Source organism: Ptychodera flava, chromosome 16 (assembly GCF_041260155.1).
Source record: "Ptychodera flava strain L36383 chromosome 16, AS_Pfla_20210202, whole genome shotgun sequence".
In the NCBI taxonomy this organism is placed as follows: Eukaryota; Metazoa; Hemichordata; class Enteropneusta; family Ptychoderidae; genus Ptychodera; species Ptychodera flava.
Window position 1 is genome coordinate 20,370,543 of NC_091943.1, and position 26,999 is coordinate 20,397,541.

At 39.2% G+C, this 26,999-nt stretch overlaps 2 protein-coding genes across 2 annotated transcripts; both read left to right on the forward strand.

Moving 5' to 3' along the window:
* Nucleotides 1-4,993: 4,993 nt before the first annotated feature.
* On the forward strand, nt 4,994-11,816 carry LOC139114242 (ependymin-related protein 1-like). Its single transcript, XM_070675819.1, has 5 exons — nt 4,994-5,295; nt 6,336-6,417; nt 7,521-7,688; nt 9,724-9,827; nt 10,956-11,816. The coding sequence occupies exons 1-5, from the start codon at nt 5,065-5,067 to the stop codon at nt 11,037-11,039; spliced, it is 669 nt and encodes a 222-aa protein (XP_070531920.1). The 5' UTR covers nt 4,994-5,064; the 3' UTR covers nt 11,040-11,816.
* An 8,750-nt stretch (nt 11,817-20,566) lies between these two features.
* LOC139152846 (uncharacterized) lies at nt 20,567-26,198 on the forward strand. Its single transcript, XM_070726198.1, has 5 exons — nt 20,567-20,803; nt 23,164-23,245; nt 24,037-24,204; nt 25,359-25,456; nt 26,074-26,198. Exons 1-5 carry the CDS (start codon nt 20,567-20,569, stop codon nt 26,155-26,157), a joined length of 669 nt encoding a protein of 222 aa, XP_070582299.1. The 3' UTR covers nt 26,158-26,198.
* Nucleotides 26,199-26,999: the final 801 nt, after the last annotated feature.

Consider the following 26,999-nt stretch of genomic DNA (forward strand, 5'->3'; position numbering starts at 1 on the left):
CACAAGTGCTACACCCTTCATATTTGGTATGATGGGACACCTTATGACACCACATATTTTACCTCATTAATTATTTGCATATCTAATTCTGAGCAAGCCAATAGAGCTGGATGTCCGATTTTTGGTATATAGGGATAACTATAGGGTAGAAATCTAAATATGCCCATCTAAATATTAGACATCTACCATCGAGAACAAAAGAAATTTGCTGTAATTTGAATATTTAAGGAGTTTAAGCAATTTCACTATAAATAAAGAACCCCTGCCTCAAACTCCACAAAAGTTGCTAGACATATTTTGCCGTTGTCATGCCATTGCTTCGTTTAATAACCAGTTAATCAAATGCCTAATTGACAGGAGGAAATTCAAGACCATATTTGAATAGTAGTACAGTCCTCAAAATTACTCTATCTCGGCCCAAGTACTCATTGCCTTCAGCAATACTGCCTTGTTATTATTATTATTATTATTTATTCACTTTTCTTTATCACTTTTGTTAAAAATTTGTTTCATATGCACGCTACAATCGTTTCAGCGCATTATGCATAATAGATTTATAGTAGAAAAAGTACAACCACATATGTTTGCAGAGGTCGTCCAGTTTTTGCTAAGGGACGATTCAGAATTTACTTCCAGGGGGGTTGGAGGATTTTCAGGGGGGGCCACCCATTTTCCCAAGAAAATTTAGGGGGGGGCCAGACAAAAATACCACAATCTTTTAGGGGGGGGCCAAGGAAAAAAAACATCAATATTTGCCCAGAATTTCTGATCTCTACAAAAGAGAACCATAGACGCTACCTGGGTGACAGATAAACTCAACATGTTTAGTTAAACTCCTTTAGCTGCCAAATTCGGTAATATTCACAGTGGTTTGTTTTATGCATCTACTGCATTATCTTGTTCTCCTCCCTGAAGCGTCATGAAATGTCCAGTATTTAGCATGTCAACACAAACCATACAGTGAACAGTCAGGGTTGTTTTTGTTGAAAAGAGATCTCGGATCAAGTCCAGACTAGAATTCATTTATCAACAATAACAATGGTCATTTATGTTCACACTGGTATGTTGCTAAATACAGCATTGGGTGTTCTATGTAGTGATAGAATAACAAACAAATGCTGATACACAGAGATGAACGTTGAACAAATGCTAAAATTACAGCAAATGTCTTTTAAGGTTGGGTTTACCTTGTAGCTTGTAAAGCAGTTGAAAGTTGTATGATAAAGAAGTGTTGATTTATGCAAATGTATGCAAATCACCCGATTTCTTGGCTTCTTTTGCCTCCCAATTTCAAAATTTCCAAAGAATTTAACTCCACTCCGGCTGGGTCAAATTTTCTGAAATTTCACATTATGTTTTTTACATGCTATATAACACAACGACTATCAATTGGTTTTGTTTGGCAATAAAGCTCTTGCTGATCATGATTTTAACAATTATTAGTGTGTCAGTCTTTAAACCCCTACAATTTTAAAATGAGGATGGATAATGCCAAATAAAATAGTTGTTTTTTCTACATATAACTCTAATTCAAGTGAAATATTACATTTCAGAAAATACTGTCTAGTTTTTGACTTACATTAATTTTTATCATTAATACCAAAATTGAGGTTTTTTATCCCAAATATACACCCTCTTCATCCTTTGAGTAAACTACTGCTACCATACTAAACTTTAGAGTCTCTGCTTGTTGAAAATATATGGTATGAGGGGGTTTCCTTGTCATCTTTGATGAGAGATATTGCTTTGAAAAAAACTGTATTGGCAACATACAGCTCCACCTTAATTCAAAACAAAACGACTTGCTACTCTGCCACTTCTTAAAGTAACATGGTCACGTTGGTTCTCTGGATTTTGTCAGTGTCAGTGTCTGTGTCACTATCATATTCAGAACCGACACCATCATCATCACTCTCAATGACTCCATTGACAGAGGTTTCCAATTCAGAGTCACTGCTATCTGACTCATCTGTGACATAAGTTGTTACAATATCTTTCCCTGACAGCTTTCTTAAATTGAATGAAGGTTGTGCATGTATATGTGCGGTTATAATTTGAACTTTTCAGCTTTCAATTTTGTTTTGTTTTGGTAATTTATGTTTATCAAGGTATTTTTTTAATTCTTTTACGTTTAAATTTTGAAGGTTCCCACTCAAGAGCAACTTTAACCAGTCATAGTCCTCGTATTTTTTATCCTCTCTCCTTTTCTGCTCCTTTTTTCTATGTTTCATTCTCATCAATTTCTTTCTAAATTTTTTAAATGTTCTACATAACTTTTTACAGTGCTTACATCTACTGTAAACTTTTTTGAAAATAAATTTATGGCCGTCTCATCTTCAAGTTGCTTTTCTGCGAATAGTTTTTTAATGTTTAAAATAAAAATATTATGTATTACTGTCAAAAATATATGGTGATAAATTTACAAAAGGGTTGATTTTCCAATTATCCTGTATGGGCATCCAGAAGATCATGTGGCACTGCATCAATGCTATGGTGTCGGATTGTTGAAATATTGTGTACACAAGAAATTTGCTGTAGTCCAAGAAGTGATCTCAGTGTGTATGAGGCTAGGAGAAATGTGGATAGGCTCACACATTGTGTATTGATGCTAATACTTTTGTGTCCCATTCATTCTGATATGTATAATCAAAGATTTCACAGTGGCGGCTGGCAGAAAAGGCAAAAAAACAAATTAACATGTATTGTTTCGTGTCATCTGAAAACATGTGCATCATGACTATTTTAAATTAAAGTTTGTTAAAAAAATTGAAATATGAATGCTCTGTCAATTTTGAAAAATACTGCTGACAAAATGTGAACTTTGACTTACACAGGGTAATCTGCATTTTAATATGAACATTGGATTGTGAATGGAATGAGCAGAATAACATGTGAATTCATTCTTTTGGATAAGGTGTTTTGTTCAAGAAATGTTCTAAAATATTCCTCAGCAATTGTTACTTTCAGTGGCAGCTACTTGGTCTTATGACAACCAAATTAGAAAAAAAGAGAAAAATTAAAAATAAGTTGGCTTTCACCAATTTTAATTCCTAATGTTTAAAACTTTCACCGTGAGTCTGCAAATATTCAGCATCATCAAATGAAAATGTATGCTGAACGTGTGCATGTACATGTACATCTCACTTTCCAGGAATATCTGGATATCTGCAAATGATGTACCATTAAACTTCAAGATATATATCACTTTGCCAATTATCTGCTCCTCTGATTTTTGTTCACTATCTCTAACTGACATCTTTGCTTGTCTTTGTGTGCATCATATTTATCAGTGAGACATAATGAAAAAAGTATTCATATTTAGTAATTAACTTTCTTCAGAAATTTACAACCAGATATGTTTATTGCTACCCTTTCCAAAAGTGTGCCACTTGCAGTCCCTGCAAATCATTCCTTTATAGTCACATAACCCTGAAATGATTTGTTATATCATCGATTATATGTCCACTACAGTTCCTGCAACTTGTTAGACTGGATATGTCTATAATGTATAAGCATGCATGTATATATTAGGGGGGCCATGGAAAAAAAACAGAAAGATGAGGGGGGCCATAGATTTTTTCTATAATTTACTAGGGGGGGCCGTGGAAAAAAATCACCCAGAAAATAGAAAATCCTCCAACCCCCCCCCCCTGGAAGTAAATTCTGAATCGTCCCTAAGGCCACTTAAACTAAAAACCACCATGTTGAGGTCACTGATGGGTCACACTAACCTCATAAAAGGGCATTGACACGGAAGGGCATTCACATTCCGGTGATTACTCATTTACCGTTAGCTTGTCACATGGTCTGGGCAGACAAAATATAGGGTCCAGGTGACCTACTTTGCAATGCAACCCGGCTTAATAGTTGCAATACATTTTCAGCATTAGATTGTCACGTTTCTAGCTACTTGTACGAATTCATAGCCATCATCGATACTCGTTCTTATCGATTGTCTATGCCGCTCGAAAGAAACAAATCGATGAATTGTCGTGTATAATCGGTTAAAACGGTGATGTTGGTTTTGTGGCTGCATAACTATTCTTCGATTTAATGGCGTGGCCTTTGTCCTGTTTGGGGGACGATTATGGGGACTAACAGAAACTCAAGGGTCGTTTATGTTATCCAGATTTTTTAATGACGTGTAACGTGCAACTCGACTACCTGTGCAAATAACAAAATCACGACAAGTATATTCGGCACTGGTATTATCGGAGAAACCATGCATCTTGAGGAATTGTCTGCATTTCGCGTCAGCTGCTCTGTAATTTTCAATATCGTCCCTCGCACGTGTATCCGTGTGAGATCACGGTGATGAAAGGTCAGTCACGCCTTGCAAGAGAACTTGTTTTCTTTTCTTCATAAATATTGTATTTCAAGGTTCATTTTGGCAGGAAGAAAGGAAGGTCATGTTTGTATTTCACACCGCCGTAAAACTTGACGGTGAAATATGATAACATACTGTTCCACCAGCCTCACGCGATATTCCTCTCACGCGCTAATGGAAAGCCACAAAAGGTGGCTTGTCATGTGCTACAGAAAATATTCCCAAATCAGGAGTTTCGTTAAAATCAGGCAACCCATTACAGACAAGCTACCTATATAGGGTACGGATCAGTTATTCTAATCATATGATGTGTCGCCTGACTTTTTTGTGTTTAATTTTGACGAAGTTTAGTTTTGCGCTTCACGATAAAGGCACACATAACTCGTCCATCATGGCTGTGCTTATCGAGGCTCGACATCGATAGAATGTATGTGCACTTTGGTGCTGTCTTTAAACGAATAATGGAAACTTCAAGGGATCTTTGTTTCAAAACGTTCAATATTTGGTTATTCATAAGTTAGGAATTTTTGGTGATGCAATTAATGGAGCAGATTGATCATCGATACCACTTTCATGAGCAACACAGTCGTTCTATTGCTTGTACAGAACAGCGCCCTCGAACGGCGTCTGTTCTCAAGTTACTCAAATTCCAGCTCTCGTGACAGTCAGCCAACAGTCACCTGGTCAGAGCGTCGCCATATATAGAGCAACTGGCATAGTGATCGGACAGAGAAATCATGAATACCATCATCCTCCTACTGTCATCCGTCGTGTACGCCTCTGCCTACATCTGCTGCCCTCCGACAAAATGGGAGGGCCAATTCGGCGAGCTTGGCGGCTATGTCACCGATAAAACGAAGGAAAGCGGCGTTTTCACAGTTGCGGCGACGGCCCACATAGATTCTGACATCCAGAAAGTGGCTATGGAAACAGCACGACAGGTTAAGATAATTCAGGACTATAAGAAGGTAGGTGCGTCAATATGTATCACTATTTTAACTCTTCAGTATTGTTAAACGTAAAGAATTTATCGGATGTTTTCAATTCGCTGCCCGCCTCAGACCAATGAACAGACAGTAGAAGTGAGACCATTCTCAGACCAACATGGGTTCACCTTTCGTAAAGTCATCTGAAAGTCGGTCAACGTCTCTGCGCAGACTCCGCCGTACCGGGGGCACAGCGCTCCGGTGAATATTCGGCTAAAATCGCTCAAGAGTGCACCAACAGCATTCAAAGAGATTAGCTAAACAAGCTAATGTACGGCAAGGTGGTGAGATGTCGAGGATGTTTAAAAGACTGCCAGTGGCGTTCATAGTAAACTCGCGCTAACTTTCTTCTGGGAAAGTTTTGCATATTGTTCTAACCATTGCAAGTGAAAGTTAGATTTTTGCACTAATATTTAGTGCCGTCACTCTTTGTATTCTTTTACAAAACGTTCATTTGACAACGTCTGTACGCAGCGTGTAACAAGTGTTTTGGAAAACTTTTTAATTTGTCTCGGAATTGTGGTGCAAGTGCTGTATCTGCTGTGCATTTTGTGGTAATCTTTTGGCGAGTCAATACGTAAATGATGAACCTTGAATTTTATCAATAGAGTTCAGGAATCTGAATGTTTTCAGAATAAGAGCATTTATATTATCACGCTTGCTGACTCTTTCCGGTGCAGGTATTTGGGAAACGCTTTATACTCACGTGTTTTCACTCTCTTTTGTGGCTGACCGTTTGCTTTTTGTACCTTTTCTGTAAGATAAATATTTTCTACATGTCTATGGGCCTATAGCCTGGTACAAGTAAATAAATAAATGAAATAAAAATACTCTTGCAAGGAAAGTTATGACTTTGGCTTCAGTCAGCAATAACATACATCAGTCGTTTTCTGTCTGAGCTGACGATTCACAGCCAAAACTGCCCATTCAGGTTTAATCCGCCTGCCCGAAGTAACATTATCATCCAAAACCCAAGATTTGCAATATTGCACTATACACAGTTGTATCTGTATTTTCTGTAGAAAATAATGTACACTATCGCTGGAGGTAACTGTACAAAGACAGCGCTGCAGGGAACCGTGGAAGACGACGTATGCATCCCCGGTAAGCATGAGTTCACAGTTTTCCCCCTTGTTCCTAGCTTGAGATCTGCACACCTTTTGAACAACGGCAGCGTAAGTAAATAATGCAACGTGCTAGTCAAACAATCCTTAAGATTCTAGTTTTATTTCCAATGTGTTGTTGGCTGTTTTTCTCCTGGTTGACATTTTCGAGGACATAACATTCATGATATAATCAACGGATATGGACTTTCCCCCGATTACAAGTGACAAAGCGACCGTATTTGTCAGCCCTATGCAAATGTTTTTGTTTTTTGTTTTCGTTTATCCATTAAAGGGCCAGCAGCTTTAACTTTTATTGAGTTTGTCACTATTTATGTTTTTAATGTCAACAACAGTTTCTTGTTCTGCACCATAAGGCATGTCAATATACAATATACACAGTATTCAGCTTGTCAACTCGGCCTCTACATGTGTCATCTGCATTATTGTTTACAAGAGAATTCTGGCCCGGACTAGTATTCAAATACAAACAATGACGATGCATTTTACACGTGAAGCAACGAGATCTCGTAATTGACATGCAAAACAAAAGCAGTGAAATACCATCAAAAGTTACAGCTGTTGTCCCTTTCAGGTAGTGCGCGCCTCAAAAATGAAAGACCTAGACATTGGCTCAAACTTTCCTCCAACAAATTTTCAACCATTCTCTTTCAAAATCAGGAAAAAACAATCTGGAATCACCGTGCAGATTTTAGCACCAGAGAAATAAGTTACCCGATATTTATCGATATTTGAAATTCAAAATGGCCGCAGTCTCCGTATTATCTCTAGATGGGAGAAAAAATTAAATTACCACTTTTCCAAAACATTAAGCTTGTGAGCCCCCACAAGTGGCAGGCAAAATTGTAAAAGTTTCAGAGTCCGGAATGTCTATCCCCGGGGCGCATTCGACGGTTTGCTGATATGAACACGGACATGCAAATAGTCAGTGTCCAGCGTTCTTTGATAACCCCATTGAAAGTCAATGCCTACCACATGTTGAACAAAAATTAGAGGGGAAAGAGTGCCTTAAATCTTCACCTCTCGATTGTTGTCACCTGATGTTATAACAGGCATTATGCTGTCGTGATTTTTCTACATCAGACCGTGCCAAGTACTTCACAACACTAACGTACTTTGGTGAAGATCTCATCGCTGATGACTACATATATGACATTGTGCTGCATGGTATGAAATTGACGACTATCTCCTTGGTGACACGGTCATCGTGTATTCCCATGGGCCTACAGGGAAAAGTTGAGGCAAAGGATGGTATGTACATGTATTTCATTTTCATTTCTGTTTTTCCCCCGGAGTTGTCATGCTCAGAGTGTCCCTCAGGCTGTTTTGTCAAAATCATTTCCGACGTCAATGTCACTATAGATTATGCTGTCATTGCTCGGAACTAAAACGACAACACGTACTCAGAAAATGCGGGTGACGGAGGCAGAAAAAAGAGAGCTGTTGGCATGTGTAAGTGTTTTCCGTCAGTAAGTTTATCTGTCTGTCTGTCTGTCTACGCTGAAATGAGTATGCTTATATTCAAGTTTCAAAAACGTGCATCAAACATGTGTACATAGGTTGCAACTAGATCATACATACGTGTGTATGGATTGATGGATGGATGGATGGATGGATGGATGGATGGATGGGTGTGTGTGTGTGTATTATACTCATTGCTTTCATTAGAAGTCGGAAACCAGCGACATTAGGCGGCGGTAGCAGTGTTATCGAAGGCCTAGGTTAAGAAAAAATATTATAATTATTGAACAGCACTGCTTCGCAAATTACCACTAGACATCAAACGCACATGGTAGATGTTTAGCCTTGAGAAACCCTGTAAACCTTTACTGAGTTGTCGACAATGTCGCTCTATGTCAGGTCGGCGTACTTCTTCGGTCGTACACATACAGTATAATTGCCGAAGTATGCCCGTCTTTTGTGAACGACAATATGATCAGGTACATTTGGAGCCAAGTACAGCCGTCCATTTGAACTTTTGTTGGATGTTGAGAAAGTATGAGGGACATGTTGCATTTCGGATGACCTATTTTCAGCCGAATCGAAGCGATAGCGGCGTTCACCACTACGTATTGAAATCAGAGAAAAGTAACAAATGTGATCGATTATAATACGCCGTTCGTAATAAAGTCAGAACAGATTTTACGCTACTATGGTGAATGTATGCCAAAGACTTTGAGCCATGACCAAAACTTATGATTCATGCAAAAAAAAATTCGGCACGAAAAACAGTCATTAGCAGCACATACATAACTGAATTGTAAACAATAAGTACGTGTTGTGTCATATTTTGACTTAAATAACTTGGTCGGCATCTCGGGCAAAAAATCTTGGATCGTGTGACAAAAGCTACGTCAAACACAAATTAGCAAGAATGATATGGTAATAGCAATTAAATATTTTCATACATGGGTGAACCTGGTGAACTGTTCCTCAGAGTAAACAATATTGATGTATATGACAACATTTTAGAAAATCGTGTTTGTTATCTTTTGTTAGGGGTTTTACATAGTTTCGATACGCAGCGATATTTTCCATTGTTGTTTAGTTTTTTTGACTAAAGATTGATTTGAATGTGTTTCAAGTCACAAGTAGTGGTGATCTTTCAATTTGATATTTTCACCTCTAGCTATTAATACATTTTTGGCTCGTCACAATTCGCAAGAGTGGCTACTGGGCATCCCCAAAATCCATTCACCACACTTGGCGAATATGGCGAGAGTAAGGATGAGTCAGTAGGTTTTGAAACCTGTCCTAACAGAATTTAATCTCATTTGATTTAACTATTTTTTCCTGATAGTCTAAAGATTCATTGAAAAGTTATGTACTTTTTATTAATACTAAGTGCGCCTGCCTTGTTGTCTTCGAAAATAACATATTTTTGAGCAGTTGTCTCTTTCAGGTTGCACCTAACAGCAGCAACATTTGTTAAATATTTTCAATGTCGTACGACACGAAAACCCTATTGCCCTCTCGAACTCTCCCCTTCGGGCCTTTGCCCTTCTTTATCTCCGCTCATGAAATACATTACTAAATCTGTAATAAAAAACATGGTACTGAAAACCCGTATGTATGGATGTATATGTGTGTGTGTGTGTGTGCGCGCGCATGCATACGTGCGTGTGTGCGTATGTATGTATGTATGTATGTATGTATGTATGTATGTATGTATGTATGTATCTATGTATCTATGTATCTATGTATGTGTATGTATTTATGTATGTATGTGTGTTCTCGTCCTGATTTTTCTCCTCACTTATTCAATGTTAATGTTTTCTATTTTCAGTGAAAGCTATCTATAGCGGGGGGTTCTTCAATGTAACCCTTGGTATCGAAGACCCAAGCGTTTTCGATGTCCCCGCAATCTGCCAGCACGCCATCGCTGCCAAGGTAAGGAAAATTCTGAATTCTTCATATGAGGGTTTCGATACACTCGCTTCACTCGGAAAGGAAAGAAACTGCCCTAATTCGAACGTGGGATTTTCGAATGATGTCGTTTTATTATACCTGAAAGTGTCCATTTCATTTCAAAGCATCATTACGGGGAAACAAACTGTTCTCGTGCTTCTAATCTGCAATCAACACAAATCTCAAGACAGTTAGTCATTGACTTGAAATTTACTCACACCTGAAAACAGGAAAACCCCTTTTCATATCAATTAAATTCAGACGATATTTTTTCTTTCAAGGAAATACGCACCTCAGAAATGAAAACTTTAAACTTTTACTCATGTACTTTAAATTTGCTCATGGCAACTTGTAACTTATATTCTGACAATCAAGAATAAATACTTAGGCTTATTTTACAATATATTTGAAAGGGACATAAGCTGTAACTTGTGGCAAGTTTTTCAGTATTCTGCTTCTGTATATCAACTACCGTGTCTGACCCTAATCCGTTTGTCATGCTGAAATTTCGAGTATTCTTTTTGTCAACACAGCTTGTATGTGTGTAGTGATCATTGTTAGTCATTTTGAAATGAATTCTAGTCCGGACTTGAATACAATTTCCGACAATAACAATGTAGATTATACTCATATAGGGTGTGTTGATATGCTAAATACTTGGCATTAAATTACAGTTCAGGAATTCAATGCAGAAAGTGTAGGGAAACCACAAAACAAAAGTTCTTAAAAAATTGCCAAAAGATACAGCTTAGGGAGTTTTAAGTGAAATTTCTGAAGTCTGGCTTGTACTCCGTATAAGGAAACTAAATAATTTTATTTCGTAACTATGGACGAAAAACCAGGGGTCACTGTACGAATCAACTTCAAAATGGCTACATACTATGTGTTCACAATTATGTGTTAAAAAAGCTACATGTACGATTTTCACACAAATCAAGACCCGAAAACCTAACTAAAATGAGTCTACAGAGCAGTCGAGCACGTAAAGAATTGTAGAAAGTGCGGTGAAAGCAACGTGCCACAAAACATATTCGCCAGCTTACCCAGTCACGTGGTTCCTTTCAATACCAAACATATATTTACACGACCATTTCATTATTCTCTTTTTAGGAAAGTGGAGATTCCTTGGTAGGATCACAGTTCATGGAAGCTTTGACCAGTGACCTTGATTTTAAACAACGGAAGTCCAATTAAACACCTGTACTTCAGATGGAGTTCCTCTACAATCATATCTTTTCCATATCAATATTAAAAAATGTTTTGTTCTTTGGAATACATTTTCGAATCCATAAATGGAAAATGCAAGAAAATAATATTTCCACGCAATTAGTTTCAAGTGTTCTGTTATTTCGACAACAACTTTAACATTCTTCGATATGTTCACATTAATAAATGTTTGTTCTATAAAGCGTTCTTACTTTTCTTCTGAATTAATATTCAAATATAAAAATCAGCCTCGCAAAGACACTACATCGTGTACATTGGGCTGATCCAATTTGATGGCTGAATATTACCGTTATAATCGAATCGTACAAATAGACTCCCTAAGTTGCTGTGAATAGTGACAATCGACCAATCACATATAAGCTTCCGAGCACGCTGCACATCAACAGTACATTATGTGTTATGTATACTGTTTATAAATAACTTCTTGTTCTTACAAAGAAATCAGTTGTCTACAGTTTAATGTAGTTCAGTGCTTGCAGTGCAATACACTATCAAGAAATTTAGATTAAGATTGAGATATCGTAGAGTGTTACTCAAGATCTCTGTCATCCAGCTGAATACCTGGTATTTCACCACTATCCTGGGAACAAAACAAGATGCTGCATTTTACAAATAGAAAAGGAGTACTGGAAAATATTTTAAGAGCACAGTCTGACTATTGAATATAACAACTTCGTGACAAAAACCTTGTTAAACTGTGAATTTTCTTTTGATAATAAATCCGAATTATAACATAAAAACTGACATATAGATGTTGTCCAAATTGTCGACCACCCTCTGCAAAAAATTCCGGCGAGCAATGAACGTCCTGCATCGCGAACAAAATAACAATAACGCCAGGATAGTATGACTCCTCAAGTGTACTGGTCCAGTGATATTGAGGTTGTAAACAGCGCCCTCAATCCTAATACCAGTGCATTATTTTTGGTCCAAATATAATTATTTTCCCTCGATCAGTGTATTAAGTATGATAATATTGCATAATTTGGTAGCCAATCGGAAGAAATGAAACAAATTTTACTCGATGTTGTAAAACTCGAAAATGACTTTACCACACTGAATGCCTGGTTACTACAAGTACATATCACGACGTTGAAACAAACATTATTGACATGTACGACAAATCCAATTACCATGGGAAGAGATGATAAGGAGCGTGACAGTAATCAATAGAGCACCATAACAAATTTGAAAGTGGAAATCTACACACCTGATTTTTGCAGCAATTTAGTTCACCTTCAAAATCCGAAAAAGAAATCGAAATTCCGGGAACACACACCCCCAGCGTAATGAACATGTTTTCATCATGACAAGCGCGTGCCTTTGAGTGTCGATACACTTACAATTGAGTTTATTTAGTCTCTCCTCTCACGATGGGGTCAATCGCCACAGTTTAACTCTTCTCGCTGTTCTCCGAGATCTCTTCCCCTCTTGCTAAACTTCTCTGCCTTCCTCTCTCCTCCTCCTTCTCCTCCTCTTTCTCCTCCTCCTTCATTTACTTAATTTTTCCGTGAGAGCCTTGACCCACATTGGATTTTTACGTCCGGGACTTTGTCAGACCTCATCACCCTGGGTGACGACCGAAAGGTCGGAGGACAGATCGCATGCGCACATCCATCAGCATACTCAATGGCTCACGTACATGAAAGCTGTGTGACTGGTGAAAGAAAAGAATACACATATCACTGTAGATAATATAGAGTGAATAAACAAATTTTATGCATTGCAATCTGGCTCTTTTCCCTACTGAAACAAATAAGGTTTCCCTACTGAACAAATAAGGTCGACAGTGGCTCAGTTTGGGCATGTTATAGCGTTAGCAAAATAAAAAGTCTGGCTGCCAATTTTACTAAACAATTGAATCCGTGACAAATTACGTCCACTCCTTCTGATGTCGTGATTCTTGATATATCATATTCTAAAATACTTGTTTTGACATTTTCGATTTGAAATTTCGATAATCTAAGTCATGACAATGCCCCAGTCCTCAAACGTTCACAGTGAATAAAACAGAAGGCAGATGCACGACATCCTTCTTTTTATATATATTAATACAACGGCACCAAGACTTTAAATCAAATAAGTCAAAACGTCTTTATAGCGTGACCAATCACGTTCAGGTGATGTGTCATCTTTCAGCTGTTCTGGGCTATCATCGTGCCAACTATATCATTGGGCACATTGCTTTATTCCTTCTGGCCTATACAAATTTAATATTCGATAAGGTACACTTCTTGCATGTGAGTTTGACCCCAGGTTTGACCACAGGGGGCTGTCTACATGTCCGTCCCCAGGGGTGGGTAGGTTTGACAAAGTCAATAACGAACGCACCAGCAAGGTATAACTCAGTTATACCTTGCTGGTGCGTTCGTTATTGACTGTGTCAAATTTAATCCGGTGATAATCTGGTGAGAGCGTCCACAGATTAGTAATTTACCCTTGATTACTTTGGCTAATGAGGCACTCAAACTCATCAGATAATAGACGCAGCATGTTGATAAAACGTATACGCAAGATTGTCAAGGGCAGTGCTAAGTTAAGACCGAAACACCAAAGGTTGGTAGAATATATCTTTATTAGCGATATAACGAAACACCTACCCACCCCTGGGGACGGACATGTAGACAGCCCCCTGTGGTTTGACCCAGAGTTTGACCCACAGCGCCCTCTATCGTTAATTTGATGGAAACGGGGCAGAATATACAGGGCTATCATCATTGCTAAAAAGGTTTTGCTAGAGAGTGAGATTGTTTAATGTTTCTTGTACCGTGGACGAAAACGACAATTCTCCGCGCTGTGTCAATATCTTCGCACTGTGTAAAAATCTCCGCGCTGTGGGAAATTTATCTCCGTGCTGTGTAATCTCCCCGATGTCGGAAATTCTCCGCGCTGTTGAAGGGAAACCTAAGTCTAGGGAGTGTCACCATTTATCCCTTGTAAAATCCACCTTGAATAAAATGCAGCTCAAATTTGCCACATGTTTGCACCCACCAGCGACAGCGGCGTGACGAAGGAGACTTTGAAGTAGATGACATTTACGAAAATAAACTCGAAATCCCATGGGCGCGAAAGGGCTCATGGGAGGAGCGTGCGTGACGTCATCGGCGATACATGAGCGTGTGTGACAGTAAAAAAACAGAGGATAAAAACTGCAACAAGTTAAAACAAATGCAGTAAAATACTGACCGACCAGCGGGAAATAAAACACTTGCAAAGCACAGAGAATAAAAACGCAGACGTTTCGAGTGCGACACTGACGAAGGGTCGCACCCGAAACGTCTGCGTTTTTATTCTCTGTGCTTTGCAAGTGTTTTACTTCCCGCTGGTCGGTCAGTATTTTGCTGTATTTGTTTTAACTTGTTGCAGTTTTTATCCTCTGCGTTTTAGCAAGTATTATCTCTCGCTGGTCGACCTAATTTTTTACTGTATTATTTTTCACTTGCTGCAGTTTTAGCCCTCTTTTGAGGTCGCTTGTAATTTTTATCGTGTGTGACAGCTTACCGTAGCATTGGACTCGGAGTCTGTAACTGTCTAGTGCAGTTCTGCATGTTACAACTTTTTAATGCTCAGTAGAATGAAAAATGAATTAAGTGCAGTTGGGTGCAAAAACGACTAAAGGAAGAACAAAAACGGTGTTAGTTTTTACCGTTTTCCCACAGAGCAGCTCCTTCGAAGACAGTGGCTAAAGAAAGTCCGGCGAGTCGGAGGTAATAGGGCCTAAAATGTTAAAAACTGTCAAGATACTAAGTTATGTTCTGCACCTTTCAAAGGTCTGCAAAATCGCCGATATAAACCGATAAATATGGGCAATTTCGGGACTACACCTCAGCCTAGAACGACTTCTTGCCTATCGTTTCTTGGCACGCTGAGAAATAGCTGATATTTACCCTATAAATATCGGCAATTCCGAGACTCTAATATCGATACCAGACGATCATACTAGATTTCCTTGCACTGTGTCTCGGCACGCCGAGTCTTCAAAATCACCAATATTAACCCGATAAATATAGGCGATTTCGGACTTTAACTCTGATACTAGACGATACTTTGTCAAATCGTGGGTAAATATCCAATGTTTATCGGAGATTTAACCACCTAAGGGCCGGGAGCATTCGTTTTTACGGGGAGGGGGTCGGTGGAATTTGAGGGACAAATGAAAATGTAAGCTAACCCCCTCCAAATAAAATTTCTAAAATTGAACCCCCCTCAATTCATCAATTGTAAAATGTGACCCCTCAAAAAATCATCAGATTTGATTCATTAAACCTTCGCACCCTCATGGCCCTGGGCAGAAAAAATTAGGCCCTTCAAAAGTGTTTGCAAGAAAAAGAGCTACCCACCCCTTGAATTTTCATGCACAAAAAACAGCGACCATCCCCCAGATGTCACAGTCCGTATCAATAATATCTTAATTGAATTATAATTTCCCATTTGACCTTTGACCTTTCAAAGAATCCTTTTTGAACTTTACAAATAATCACTGGGTTAAATTGTCTTATTGGTTTTTCAGATCTGCTCCTTTAAATATATTCTCGTCACGTACATTTATATCAATTGCCAAACCTTTTTAAAACACTGATTTTAATAGCTAGTTTTGTATAATTGTAAAAAATACATTCAAAGTTTCCTCACATACCACAATTTAAAGAGAATCAACATTTTTGGTGACGTTCCAAAATCAAATTACTTGCACACACATGAACTTGTAATCGCCCTAGTCTAATCAAGAACGTTAATGTCAATAATCAAGAGTCTATAAAAACACAGATTTAGCTAGTTTTGTATTTAAAGGAAATTATTCATAGCTTCTCATAGACTACTCATAGATTTTGTATGAAGGACCAAGTAACATTTCTGTGAAATTCAAAAGTCAAATTTTTTCCATAACTCCATACAAACCTTTGTAAAATTTGACCCCCTTCCAATCATTGATTGCAAAATTTGACCCCCCTTAAAAACGGTTTCGTAAAAGTCAACCCCCCTGATTTCCACCGACCCCCTCCCTGTAAAAAACGAATGCTCCCTAACAGATCTGACCACCCGACTACCTCTGTCCGACTCTTAGTTCAAAAATAGCATCCATGGCCGGTAGTTAAGAATCCTGCATGTTTTACATTATTAAATTTATTCATGCAAGAAATACATTTTTACATTTAAAGCATTTTTTCATTAAATGTCCACACGAAACTTCATACACATAATTACTAGCGGGACTTCGTTGAAAGGACCGATCGGATAACATCGTGAGTTTCCGGGAGGGACTTGCACGAAATACATTCTTTACATGTAGGCTTTAAAAAAAATTACTTGACGATCGGGACTTGGACAGAGGACCGATCTGACATCATCGGGAGTTTTGGCTGGTCTTCCACGAAATACATTATTTACAGCGATAGACGATACTCATAACTGGATTGTCCATATCGCGAGTAAATATCCAATAAGCTTATATCGAAGATTTCATCACTTTACAGATCTGAGCAAGCACGACTTCCTCAGTTCGACCCCAACTTCGAAAAACGGACGATACTACAGATTTTTCAAATCGCGGTAAATACTTTCCGATATATATCGGAGATTTCGCAACCTTAAAGATCTGGCCAAGCTCGCGCGAAAACCAGCCTTGCAAACAAATGAACATCGCGATGTAACAGTCTGTAATTAACATTATTTCTAACAACCACTAGGCTATTTGCTATCGACGATGAACGTTTTCTATCATGTAAATATTTTTCTTTTTTCTCATCAGATTTGTTACATATTTCATAATTTTCTCTGGTTGCACTCCTCGATGAACGTCGACTTTAGAAGTTCGATATCGCGATGCTCTTTTGTTCATGTTGTTTGCAGGGCTGGTTTTCGCCCGAGTGCTCATGGGCTGAATCAGATTACAACCATTTTCAGTAATAGATAGCGAAGCCACTGCAGTGAACTGCAATAAAACTGCTCACACTAATTACGAACGCTTCCCCCGCATATAGGCCTAGAGAGAAAATTGGGCTCTGCGTAAATTTACAAGCGCAGCTAAGCACATCATGTACCTAAGCGAGGTGGGTGTGCTCGAAAAAGTAGATCAATGCAAGTTTTGGATTCAAAATCGGCTGTTTCGGCGGAGAAACTGCCGGCCGTATTTCCGAGGTGCTACCAGCGATTTTGTCTATGGCAGTCAGCCGGGCTATGGTGGGAGGCCGTATAACTCCGTAACACACAGCCATGCAGAGCTACGTTAAATGCGGCCATACCCTTCTCAGTACACACCCGTCGTACTGACATTTGTTTAGCAGTGCTGTTTCGTTTATGAGTGTTTTCTTTCGCTGTTTTCGCATTCTGGTAGCTAGCACTAAGCAAGCATATAAAAACTGGAAAATAACACCGACCGCACAACAACTCCGTGGATACGTACAGCTACCCTGTATCCCGCAGAAGAGTACGCGGGTGCTGCCAATGAATGAGCTGCAGCTGCGACCGGCCGCCCGTGCTGGTTGATCTCATTACCGTGCTCGAGCTTGACTGGTACATTTTATAACTAGCGAAATTTTGGTTTTTTTAAAATCTTGATGGTCGTAATGTGACGTTCATAAAATAATTTGTATATGTATGACATCTTTAACAATTTGAAAAAATGAAAGTTAAAGTTGGTGCTGTAGCAAAGCCTTTTTAGCAACATGATTGCCATGTATTCTGCCCCGTTTCCATCAAATTAACGATAGAGGGCGATTTGGGTCAAACTCTGAGTCAAACCAGGGTCAAACTCACATGCAAGAAGGGTACCTTATCGAATATTAAATTTGTATAGGCCAGAAGGAATAAAAGCAATGTGCGCAATGATATAGTTGGCACGATGATAGCCAGAACAGCTGAAAGATGACACATCACCTGGACGTGATTGTCACGCTAAAAAGACGTTTTGACTTATTTGATTTAAAGTCTGGTGCTGTTGTATTAATATATATAAAAAGAGGGATGTCGTGCATCTGCCTTCTGTTTTATTCACTGTGAACGTTTGAGGACTGGGGCATTGTCACTGACTTAGATTATCGAAATTTCAAATCGAAAATGTCAAACAAGTTTTTGAATATGATATATCAAGAATCACGACATCAGAAGGAGTGGACGTACTTTGTCACGGATTCAATTGATTCAACTGTCGCTAAAACTCAACATCGAAACCCAATATATGCTATTTGCCATGCCGTAATGCCGGCGGCAATTTTGTACTTGACAGCTTAACAAATTTAGGGACTCTCTTGTCGGGCTTGCCCTGTCTTTGTTTATCGGGAATCGCGGTAATATATCGCAAACTAGTGACTGCTCTAAATTTGTACCAGAATGTTCACCAACGGAAACTTTCACCCTTAGAAGGGATGAACACATCGGAGATGCTACAATCTATTTTGTTAACGTTGACTTGCTTTCTTGCCTATCTGAGATTTACTAGGACCTCAGTGGGTGGCGTCGTCCAGGACTCTCTCAGCTCTTTATTCGCTATGCAGCTCTGATTATTTTCTTTCGCATAATGACGCGCCCTCAACGGTCTTTTAAGGAAGGCTCAATGAATCTGGCTAACGCGATAACGAAATGCCGTTGATGTGATTCTCTCCTTTGCTACTCGACTTTAATCTTCAACTAAAGCCATAAGTGGATTTACAATAATGCCGATGTCGTATGTTTTCGTAAGTTCGTCAGTATCGATGCTTGAAGTCGAATGAATACTTTGTTTTTCGTCAGAAACTGCTCGAACGAGTTGTTCAGTCGAGGCGATAACTCGGCGTTGGTGATTGAATCGGTGGCAATGGCCACTGTTCTGGTGGAGAGACATTACAATTGAAAGTTGCAAAAGAATGGATTCGGGAAGGCAGTTAACAGATATGGGCAATATTCTTTATAATACTATACAGAGATAGGGAGAGCGTAGCTACAGGCACATGCCGACACTCTTGTCTGCGCACTTCTCCCCTACTCCAGCAGCTCGCTCAGCAACAGTGCGTTACCAGCCTCAGGCTGGCGACGCCAGCTTGCTAGGCCAGGCTACTCAAAATCATGTTAGAAAAGGGCAATGGTGTGTAGCCAGCGAGAGTCAATGTTCAAGCCTGAGTTATAAAAAATGTTTAATATATCATACTCAGTTATATCACAGTTAATAAATCAATCGATTGCTTGCTAGACCTGTGCTATTATAGTGTCCACACACTGCAGGACCTTGAGGGAGTTGAAGTGTATCACTTTGCTGTTGGTCATCGCTAACAGATCCAGTGCAATAAATAACACCTTTCACATCAGTGAACATGACAAAACATGGCAAAAAATCAACAATCCACAGATAGGAAAGCTACGAACTCAATGTTTGAGACAGCGAAGCAAAAAAGCCAAGTTGTAAGGTCACAGATTGGTCAAGGTGACCGCATGATCTCTGGAAAGGGCAATTGACACAATTACATCTCAAAGAATATAGCTGCAAGCAGCAGTGACGGGGCCCAATCGATATATATGTGTTCAAATCGTCAAACGTGTCACACAGGTCAAAGGTCATCCTAGTCATGTGACATTTTGGCGGAAAACTTTGCTTCCTTAATCATACCTGCCCACCAAAAATCCAGATCTATACCTCTATTGCCTACCCTCAAATTAGATATGCACATAATTAATCAGGTAAAGGATGTGGCGCCATTCAAAGGTCTAGTCCATATCCAACCAAATATGAAGAGTATAGCACTTGAGGTTACTAATTTATAGCCAAGACTCTAGAGAAATACTAGGGTCTATTGTGAAAGCGATGTCGAAGGTCAGCCTGATCACGTGACATTTTGTCAAAATAATTTGCTGTCATTCCTATCCGTAGGTGCCAAAGATCAGACCTCCAGCTCTACTATTTGTCTGGCTCAGAATTAGATATTTGCATAATTAATGAGATACAGGGTGTGGTACCGAAAGGTCCTCCTTCTTAAAGAATATGAAGGGTGTAGCACTTGTGATTACTGAGTTACAGGCCTATTTGTGAAATCGAGGTCATAGGTCATCCAGTTTGTCAAAAAATTGGCATGTTTCTATGATAACTAACATTTACGATAATGTTTGGAAATGAACTAGTGATGGGCCGCAAAGTACTATCCTCACAAGGGTTTTTACCAATTTCTCATAATTTCGCCAGTGTTGAAAATCTGTTCATTTCGAAAGGGACTAAAAAGAGTTTCACATTAAAAAAAGTTTGAACATTGTCTGTTAGCCCATTATCTATTTTCTATTTGACATATTTCTATTAGCATATCGACTGGCCGCAATGCACCGCGGATTATGCACCGTTCTGCTTCTTCCCTAGGAAGACCATAGTTGATGATATCAGTTTCATTGGCCAACACCTCAGCTGTATCGCTGTAATAGACAGCGCCCTCGACGGCATTTCTAATCATCTTACTCAGATCCAGTGCTAGTGACAGTCGGCGAAGTGTTACCAGGTCAAAATAAAGCTACTAGTACAGAGATCGGACGCAGAAACCATGGAGATCATCATCTTCTTGCTGTCATCACTCGCGTATGCCTCTGCCTTCGTCTGCTGCCCTCCGACAAAATGGGAGGGTCAATTTGGTGAGTTCGGCGGCTATGTTACCGATAAAACAAAGGAGAATGCAGTCTACAGCAGGGCGCTCTCAATCCATGTAGATTCAGACATCCAAAAATTGGCTTATGTGGGAGTAAAGCCGAAAAACTACAAGTTAATACAGGACTATAGTAAGGTACGTTTCTTTTATCTTTTGAATTCCTGAACCAAATCTGACCAACCAGAGCCGGGGTTTGCCAGGTGCACTGAGATTTCCCGTGGAACTCGGTCAACGTCTCCTTGGAGACCCCACTGTAGTGTTACACCGTGCTCATGTACGAAATACTCGGTCCATATCGCTTCGTTGTGCACAAAGCCATTTAAAGAGAATAAAAAAATATGACTGTAAGACGGGGAGCTTAATTTTACTCGGCGAAAGGATGTATCAGTGATTATTTTCTAAACCCACAATCGGCTGCCAAATCGCCCTTTCACTGACAGGTTAGCAACGCCTTTCCGAATTCGAGTAGCTATAAGATTTAATGCAAGGTCATGCAAGGTGCAAAAATTCTTGACGTTGTGACCCATGCTTACATGTACGCCACCACACGTGACTAGGTAAGTACTGGCAACTAGAAATTTTTCGAAATTATGTCAAGGCTCTATTGATTTACAGCTTTCAATTTTGGTCAAGATTTCCCATTTCTGATCTTGCATATTTGTATGATCCATGCATGACTTTGCATCCTGAGTTTTCTGAGATACATTTGCACTGCACGCCAAACAGTGGCGACACTCATAAAAAAACGCTGTCACAAGCAAATTCGCATAGCAGACGCAAAGCAATATAAAATGACCTGGATTTCGATACTCAAGGGCTAGATAAAGTCAGATACGCCAAACGATATATGTATATCATTTGGCTAATCTGACCTTACCTGACCCCTATCTTGACTATTCTTTGATTTGACCACAGACCCTCGAGGGTCTATGATTTGACCGGTCGTTATTTGAAACAAAGAATATTTTTTGTGAAAGAAGTTCGCAACCACTGCCGTTTCCAACGCACATCCGACCAAGTAATAATGGCGAAGGGAACTTAAGGGGTGAGGATAGGAGGAACAGACAAACCGACACGATATGTTTTTTTTCGACTGCTAACTACGAATTCTACTTTGTTCACAATTTTAAGGCTTTTTATCCATACATGGTGTGTAAAGGTCAAATTAACATAAAATTCACTTCTCTAAAAGTAAACTGTCATGATGTCAGGTGTGATGTCAAAGTGGTCAGTAGACTTTGTTCAATTCATTTGCAACAGTTTCTTTAGTGACTCTTGTACTTCATATAACGCATATACCTTGATAACAGCAAGGCTAATACGCACCGTCCCTCTGTGGCTTTCGTTAGTCTTTTGCACTGTAACCCTTGCAATACACCCAGAAGTGGTACCCGACGATTTGCAGCCAGGCGATCGTACCTTTGAAAGATAATGTCGAACAATCGAAGCGCCTTTCTCGTTGCAAGTGTCTGGAAAGGGTATCAGATGGGGTTTTAACCCCAAACGCGCACCTAACTTCCGCTCGGAGGCTACTATGAAGGATTATTCGACTTGACAAAGAACTGTCTACGGAAAGTACTGGGTCGCACCTTCGTATCCGTGGACGAACTGCAGACTATCGTCGACAAAATATTGAACGGTCGTCCATTGACGTACGTTTATATCTCGCGGATCCGCAACCACCATCACCAGCACTTTTGTTCCATTGACGCATGTTGACACCGTCCTTCTACAGACAGCGATCGACACGGATGAAGTAACTGATCAGAATTTCGCACCAATCACACCTATAGCGAGGTTAACCTACGCGCTGCCATACCTGGCCAATCTACACCAAACCTTCTGGAGAAGATGGTCATCAGAATATATTTATAGCACTCCAAGAACTCATCTTTTCATTTCCCGACAGTAATGATAACAATTTACATAAGCAAGCCTAGTCCACGCTTTTCTACAATGTATACACATGTAACAGGATCGGAACTAAATTGGGATAATTGGATAGTGAACTAATGTCGATTTAATCTACAAATATAAGTTCATCTGCTTTTCTCTTTAAACAATGCACTTTCTTTTATGAGTAATTTCCAATACTGCCACATCCGGCTATAGTATACCCGACACTTTTGAGAAGTTTGAAAAATATAAAGATCCAATTCTCCCAAATTAGTTCCAATCGTGTTATCTGCAACATATGCTTTTCAGTCGTAAATACCGATAACATACTGGATTTGCCCTGAAAGTCATGGTCGGTGTCGTCTGATTCACTGTCAAATCAGCAATTCAACGGTTTGAAAGAAAAACCAGAGGACAATGAAGCTGAACGCAAGTTTTGGGAAATCAAAACTACGGTTAGGTCCTAGGCTATTGAATTCCAACTCTGTTGTGCTAACTCGAAGATTGTGTTTTATTGTTGTTACAAAATTTCCTGCGTCCGTCGCATATGTTTTCATCGCGTTTCGTCTTCTTTATGCCTTTATCTGTATTTTCTGTAGAAATTACAATACGCCATTGAGGAAGGCATGTGTACGAAGTCAGCGCTACAAGGAACCATTCTAGATGACGTATGCATCCCCGGTAAGCATGGTGGATTAATATTTTGCTGGGCCAGGCGTATACTTGAGATGCGTACAAATTATTAACCACGACGGTGTAAACAAATGATGACATGTTTCCTGAAAATTTTATTATTCTCACTTGGTTTTTGATATGTTGTTAGATTTTTCTTCTCCCGGTTGAAGTTTTCAAGGAGACAACTTTCATTTTCTCATTCATGGAAATACTAGTAGTCTCCTCCGCAGTCAACTGCAAAGAAAGCAACCGTATCTGTCCGCCATGTCTGTCGTTTGTCCATTAGTCAAAAGTAACTTAATTCTTGTTTTGCGTCCACGCGCTAGTACGCTTTTTGGAATTTTTAGGGGAAAACACATTCTTTTCTTGCAGAATATTTCATTATTTGTAACGTTCAGGCTATGACGTTCGGATTTGCGACAAAACCAGTGCTGTTTTGCGGCATTTTGTGGCCGAAAACGGTATCATCTGGAAGCAAATAGTTGCAGGAGTGTGCTTGTTGTATGAAAAAATATCGAATGCGGGCAAATTGTGTTTAATTTATGTTTCTGCAATTTGTAACCGCTTAACAGCCTATATCGGACGCAAAACAGAGAATTTACTTGCTTTGGCTTTAATACTGATACTGGGGTGGGCGGGGATGGACAGAGTCAGTGCTAATAGTGTTTGTAGGTACTAGTAACAAAATGGGCGAAAGAACATGTTAAATTTTTTGTGAGATTCATGTATCCGCCGATCGAATATTACCACTTGCGGCAACACGATCTTGGTATAGTCGTGATTGTTTTTTATATCAGAACGTGCTGTACACGTCGCAACAATGGCACACTTCGATGGTGAACTGATCGCCGATAGCTACATGTTTGACACCGTGCTGTATGATGTAAACGTGAGTTCAATCGCCGTGGTCGAACGATCATTGTGCACTCCTTTCGGTATCCAGGGATTAGCTAAGGCACAAGATGGTATGTATATTATTCCGTTTTTATTTCTTTATTTGTTTTCCTTTCCTCAAGGTGAGTGTTCATTCTAGAAGAAGTGTCCCTATTCTTATTTTGTTAATATTACATGCCTCGTATATCGAACGTCGCGCGCTCAATGACAACTCTTCGATGACGTCAGGGCCGTATAGTCACCATTGGACTGAAAGTGAACCGCAGCTATTTTCAACTTGACAACTTTTCTATGTAAAAATGTCGATATTTCACGTTTTGCGCAGTAAATCCGGTTTTGGAAAATTTTGCAGAAAAAAAATTGATAAACCGCATAACAGTAGTTTAAATATATCATTGCGCCATTCGATGATGAAAATCGTTCCAATGTTAACGGATTTTCGTCTAAGGTAGAAATAAAGTATTGGATTATCATTTGCCAATAATCTAAATATTTTGAGTGAAAACTGTGTAAGAGAAGCATGTTAAAAAACATTATAGCCCAAACATTGGACAATGTACCCTCGGGGCAGGAGACCATTTGCCTTCCTTACGTCGGGCAAATGGTCACCTACCCTCGGGCACATAGTCCCATGTTTAGGCTATAATATAGGAATATTCACTTCCGCTTAAAGTCAACATTTTACTCAAAACTGGTTAAAATCAGATGTAGCGTACGGCGACGTCGTTATTTATGCGATATTCTTTTGCTGTCGTCTGTGTCGCCTTAATCAGATTGCATTTTTCCATTCTACCAATGCTGCACATAATCTTGCTCCAGTCGAAAACAAAACTTGCTTTTGTACACCGAAATAGAAAGAGGCCATGGCATGCATGCATGCATGCATGCATGTATGTATGTATGTATGTATGTATGTATGTATGTATGTATGTATGTATGTATGTATGTATGTATGTATGTATGTATGTATGTATGTATGTATGTATGTATGTATGTATGTATGTATGTATGTATGTATGTATGTGTGTGTGCGTGCGTGCGTGCGTGTGTGCCTGCGTGCGTGCGCGCATGCATGCATGCATGCATGCATGCATGTATGTATGTATGTATGTATGTTTGTATATATGTATGTATGTATGTATGTATGCATGCATGCATGCATGTTTGTTCAGAGCCTAATTTATTTCTTCACTAAATTACGGTTTATGTTTTCTTTATTTTGTAGTGAAAACCATTTATAGCGGGGCATTTTTCAATATAACCACCACTATCGAAGACCCAAGCGTTTTCGACGTCCCTGCAATCTGCGCCGTTCCCGTCAAGGTAAGAAGAATCTAAATATTTGTCGTACGAGGGCGATGCATATCACTCGCTTCAAGGGAGTGCCCCGCGATGGATCTTTCAGATTTCTGTATTTCAGTTTTCTTCAATTGGACAGAGTCGACGTGCGAAAACTTTCACATCAAAAAAGAATGACGTAGAAAGTTACCCTCCGAAGTTCCAGCCTGTCTATTCTCAGTGCTTGCTGAATGAGTATCACAAAAATGTGTCACTGAATGGCATGGAAATAATTGATACGTATCTGAAAACAAAAAACCGGCGATCTTCCTTCAAGAAAATACGCACTTAGAAATATAAGGTTTTTTTCCAAACTCTTGCTCATATCTTGCTTGAGGAATCTTGGTGCCAAAGTCCTTATAATTAAAAGTAACTAACTGGGATGATCTTGCAGTATATATATGTGAAAACTTTGACGTCCACTAGCTCATACTCTATGAAAGGAAACTGAACATATGGGCACACAGACTGTCGAATAGAAAAGAAGTGTCTCCCTCGAGCTCAATGCTTGGCAATACATTTTCTCCAGCTTACCCAGTCAGTCACGTGGTGCCTTCATTACCACAACTTATTTAGACGAAATTTTATTATTTTATTTTCAGGAAAGCGGAGATTCCATCCCAGGATCGCAGTTCATTAAAGCTTTGCTCAGTGAGTTTGAATTTAAACGACGGCTTTCCAATTAAACATATGTAGCCGGGCGGATTTTCGTAAAGTCACATCTTTACCACGGCAATATTGGAATGTTTTCATGTTGGAAAGTTATTCAAGAATTCGTACATAGAAAGTAGAAATAAATACAGGTTTGATACAACCATCTGCTTTTCAGTATTTCCATTTATTGGACAATAACATGTTAGTTTTATAGAGACGAGTGGATTAATTTTTGTTCCCGAATAAAATTAGTTATCAACAATGACGTGGAGCAATACCCACGTACAAGAACGCTTTTGTCAAGTTGAGTCGTATTGCTGAAACCGTTGGGCACGGAGAATCAATATGGATGATCAGCATTCTCTTCATGTTAGATATCAGGAAATCTCAAGGGTACCTATTGCTGCATTTTTTTGACTTTGCATGAGCGCCCTCAATTCCAAACCAGCCGAATAATACTCAGTTTATACTAAACGTTGAGAAATGAGAAATGCATGACACGCAATAGAGATAATATGCAATATGCGGTGATCGTCACCCCCAAAGCGTCCCCAGGCTACGTAAGCTTACCCTCGAAAAACTCACCACGTTTATTATGCATTTCCCCCTTTCATCGAATTATAAAAAAGACATGGATTAACAAGACCTAATACTGCATTACGAGATTTAGAGATAAACTTAAAAGAATGCTTGTGTCGACATCGTGGACTTTCCACTGAGACTGAAGACAAAAGAGCTTTACACCGATATATAGTTATAGTATATATTATAGTATATATTGTAATAGTCTCCTGTATGGTGTTAATAAGACTCAGCTGGATCGCCTACAATCACTTCAAAATGCTGCGGCTCGTCTCGTCTCCCGGACTCGGAA

Coding starts and splice junctions, on each gene's coding strand:
- LOC139114242 (XM_070675819.1), top strand. CDS start 5,065: ATGAATACCATCATCCTCCTACTGTCATCCGTCGTGTACGCCTCTGCC. Junction 5,296..6,335: donor TAATTCAGGACTATAAGAAG/GTAGGTGCGTCA, acceptor TATTTTCTGTAG/AAAATAATGTACACTATCGC. Junction 9,828..10,955: donor AGCACGCCATCGCTGCCAAG/GTAAGGAAAATT, acceptor TTCTCTTTTTAG/GAAAGTGGAGATTCCTTGGT.
- LOC139152846 (XM_070726198.1), top strand. CDS start 20,567: ATGGAGATCATCATCTTCTTGCTGTCATCACTCGCGTATGCCTCTGCC. Junction 20,804..23,163: donor TAATACAGGACTATAGTAAG/GTACGTTTCTTT, acceptor TATTTTCTGTAG/AAATTACAATACGCCATTGA. Junction 24,205..25,358: donor ATTAGCTAAGGCACAAGATG/GTATGTATATTA, acceptor TTTATTTTGTAG/TGAAAACCATTTATAGCGGG.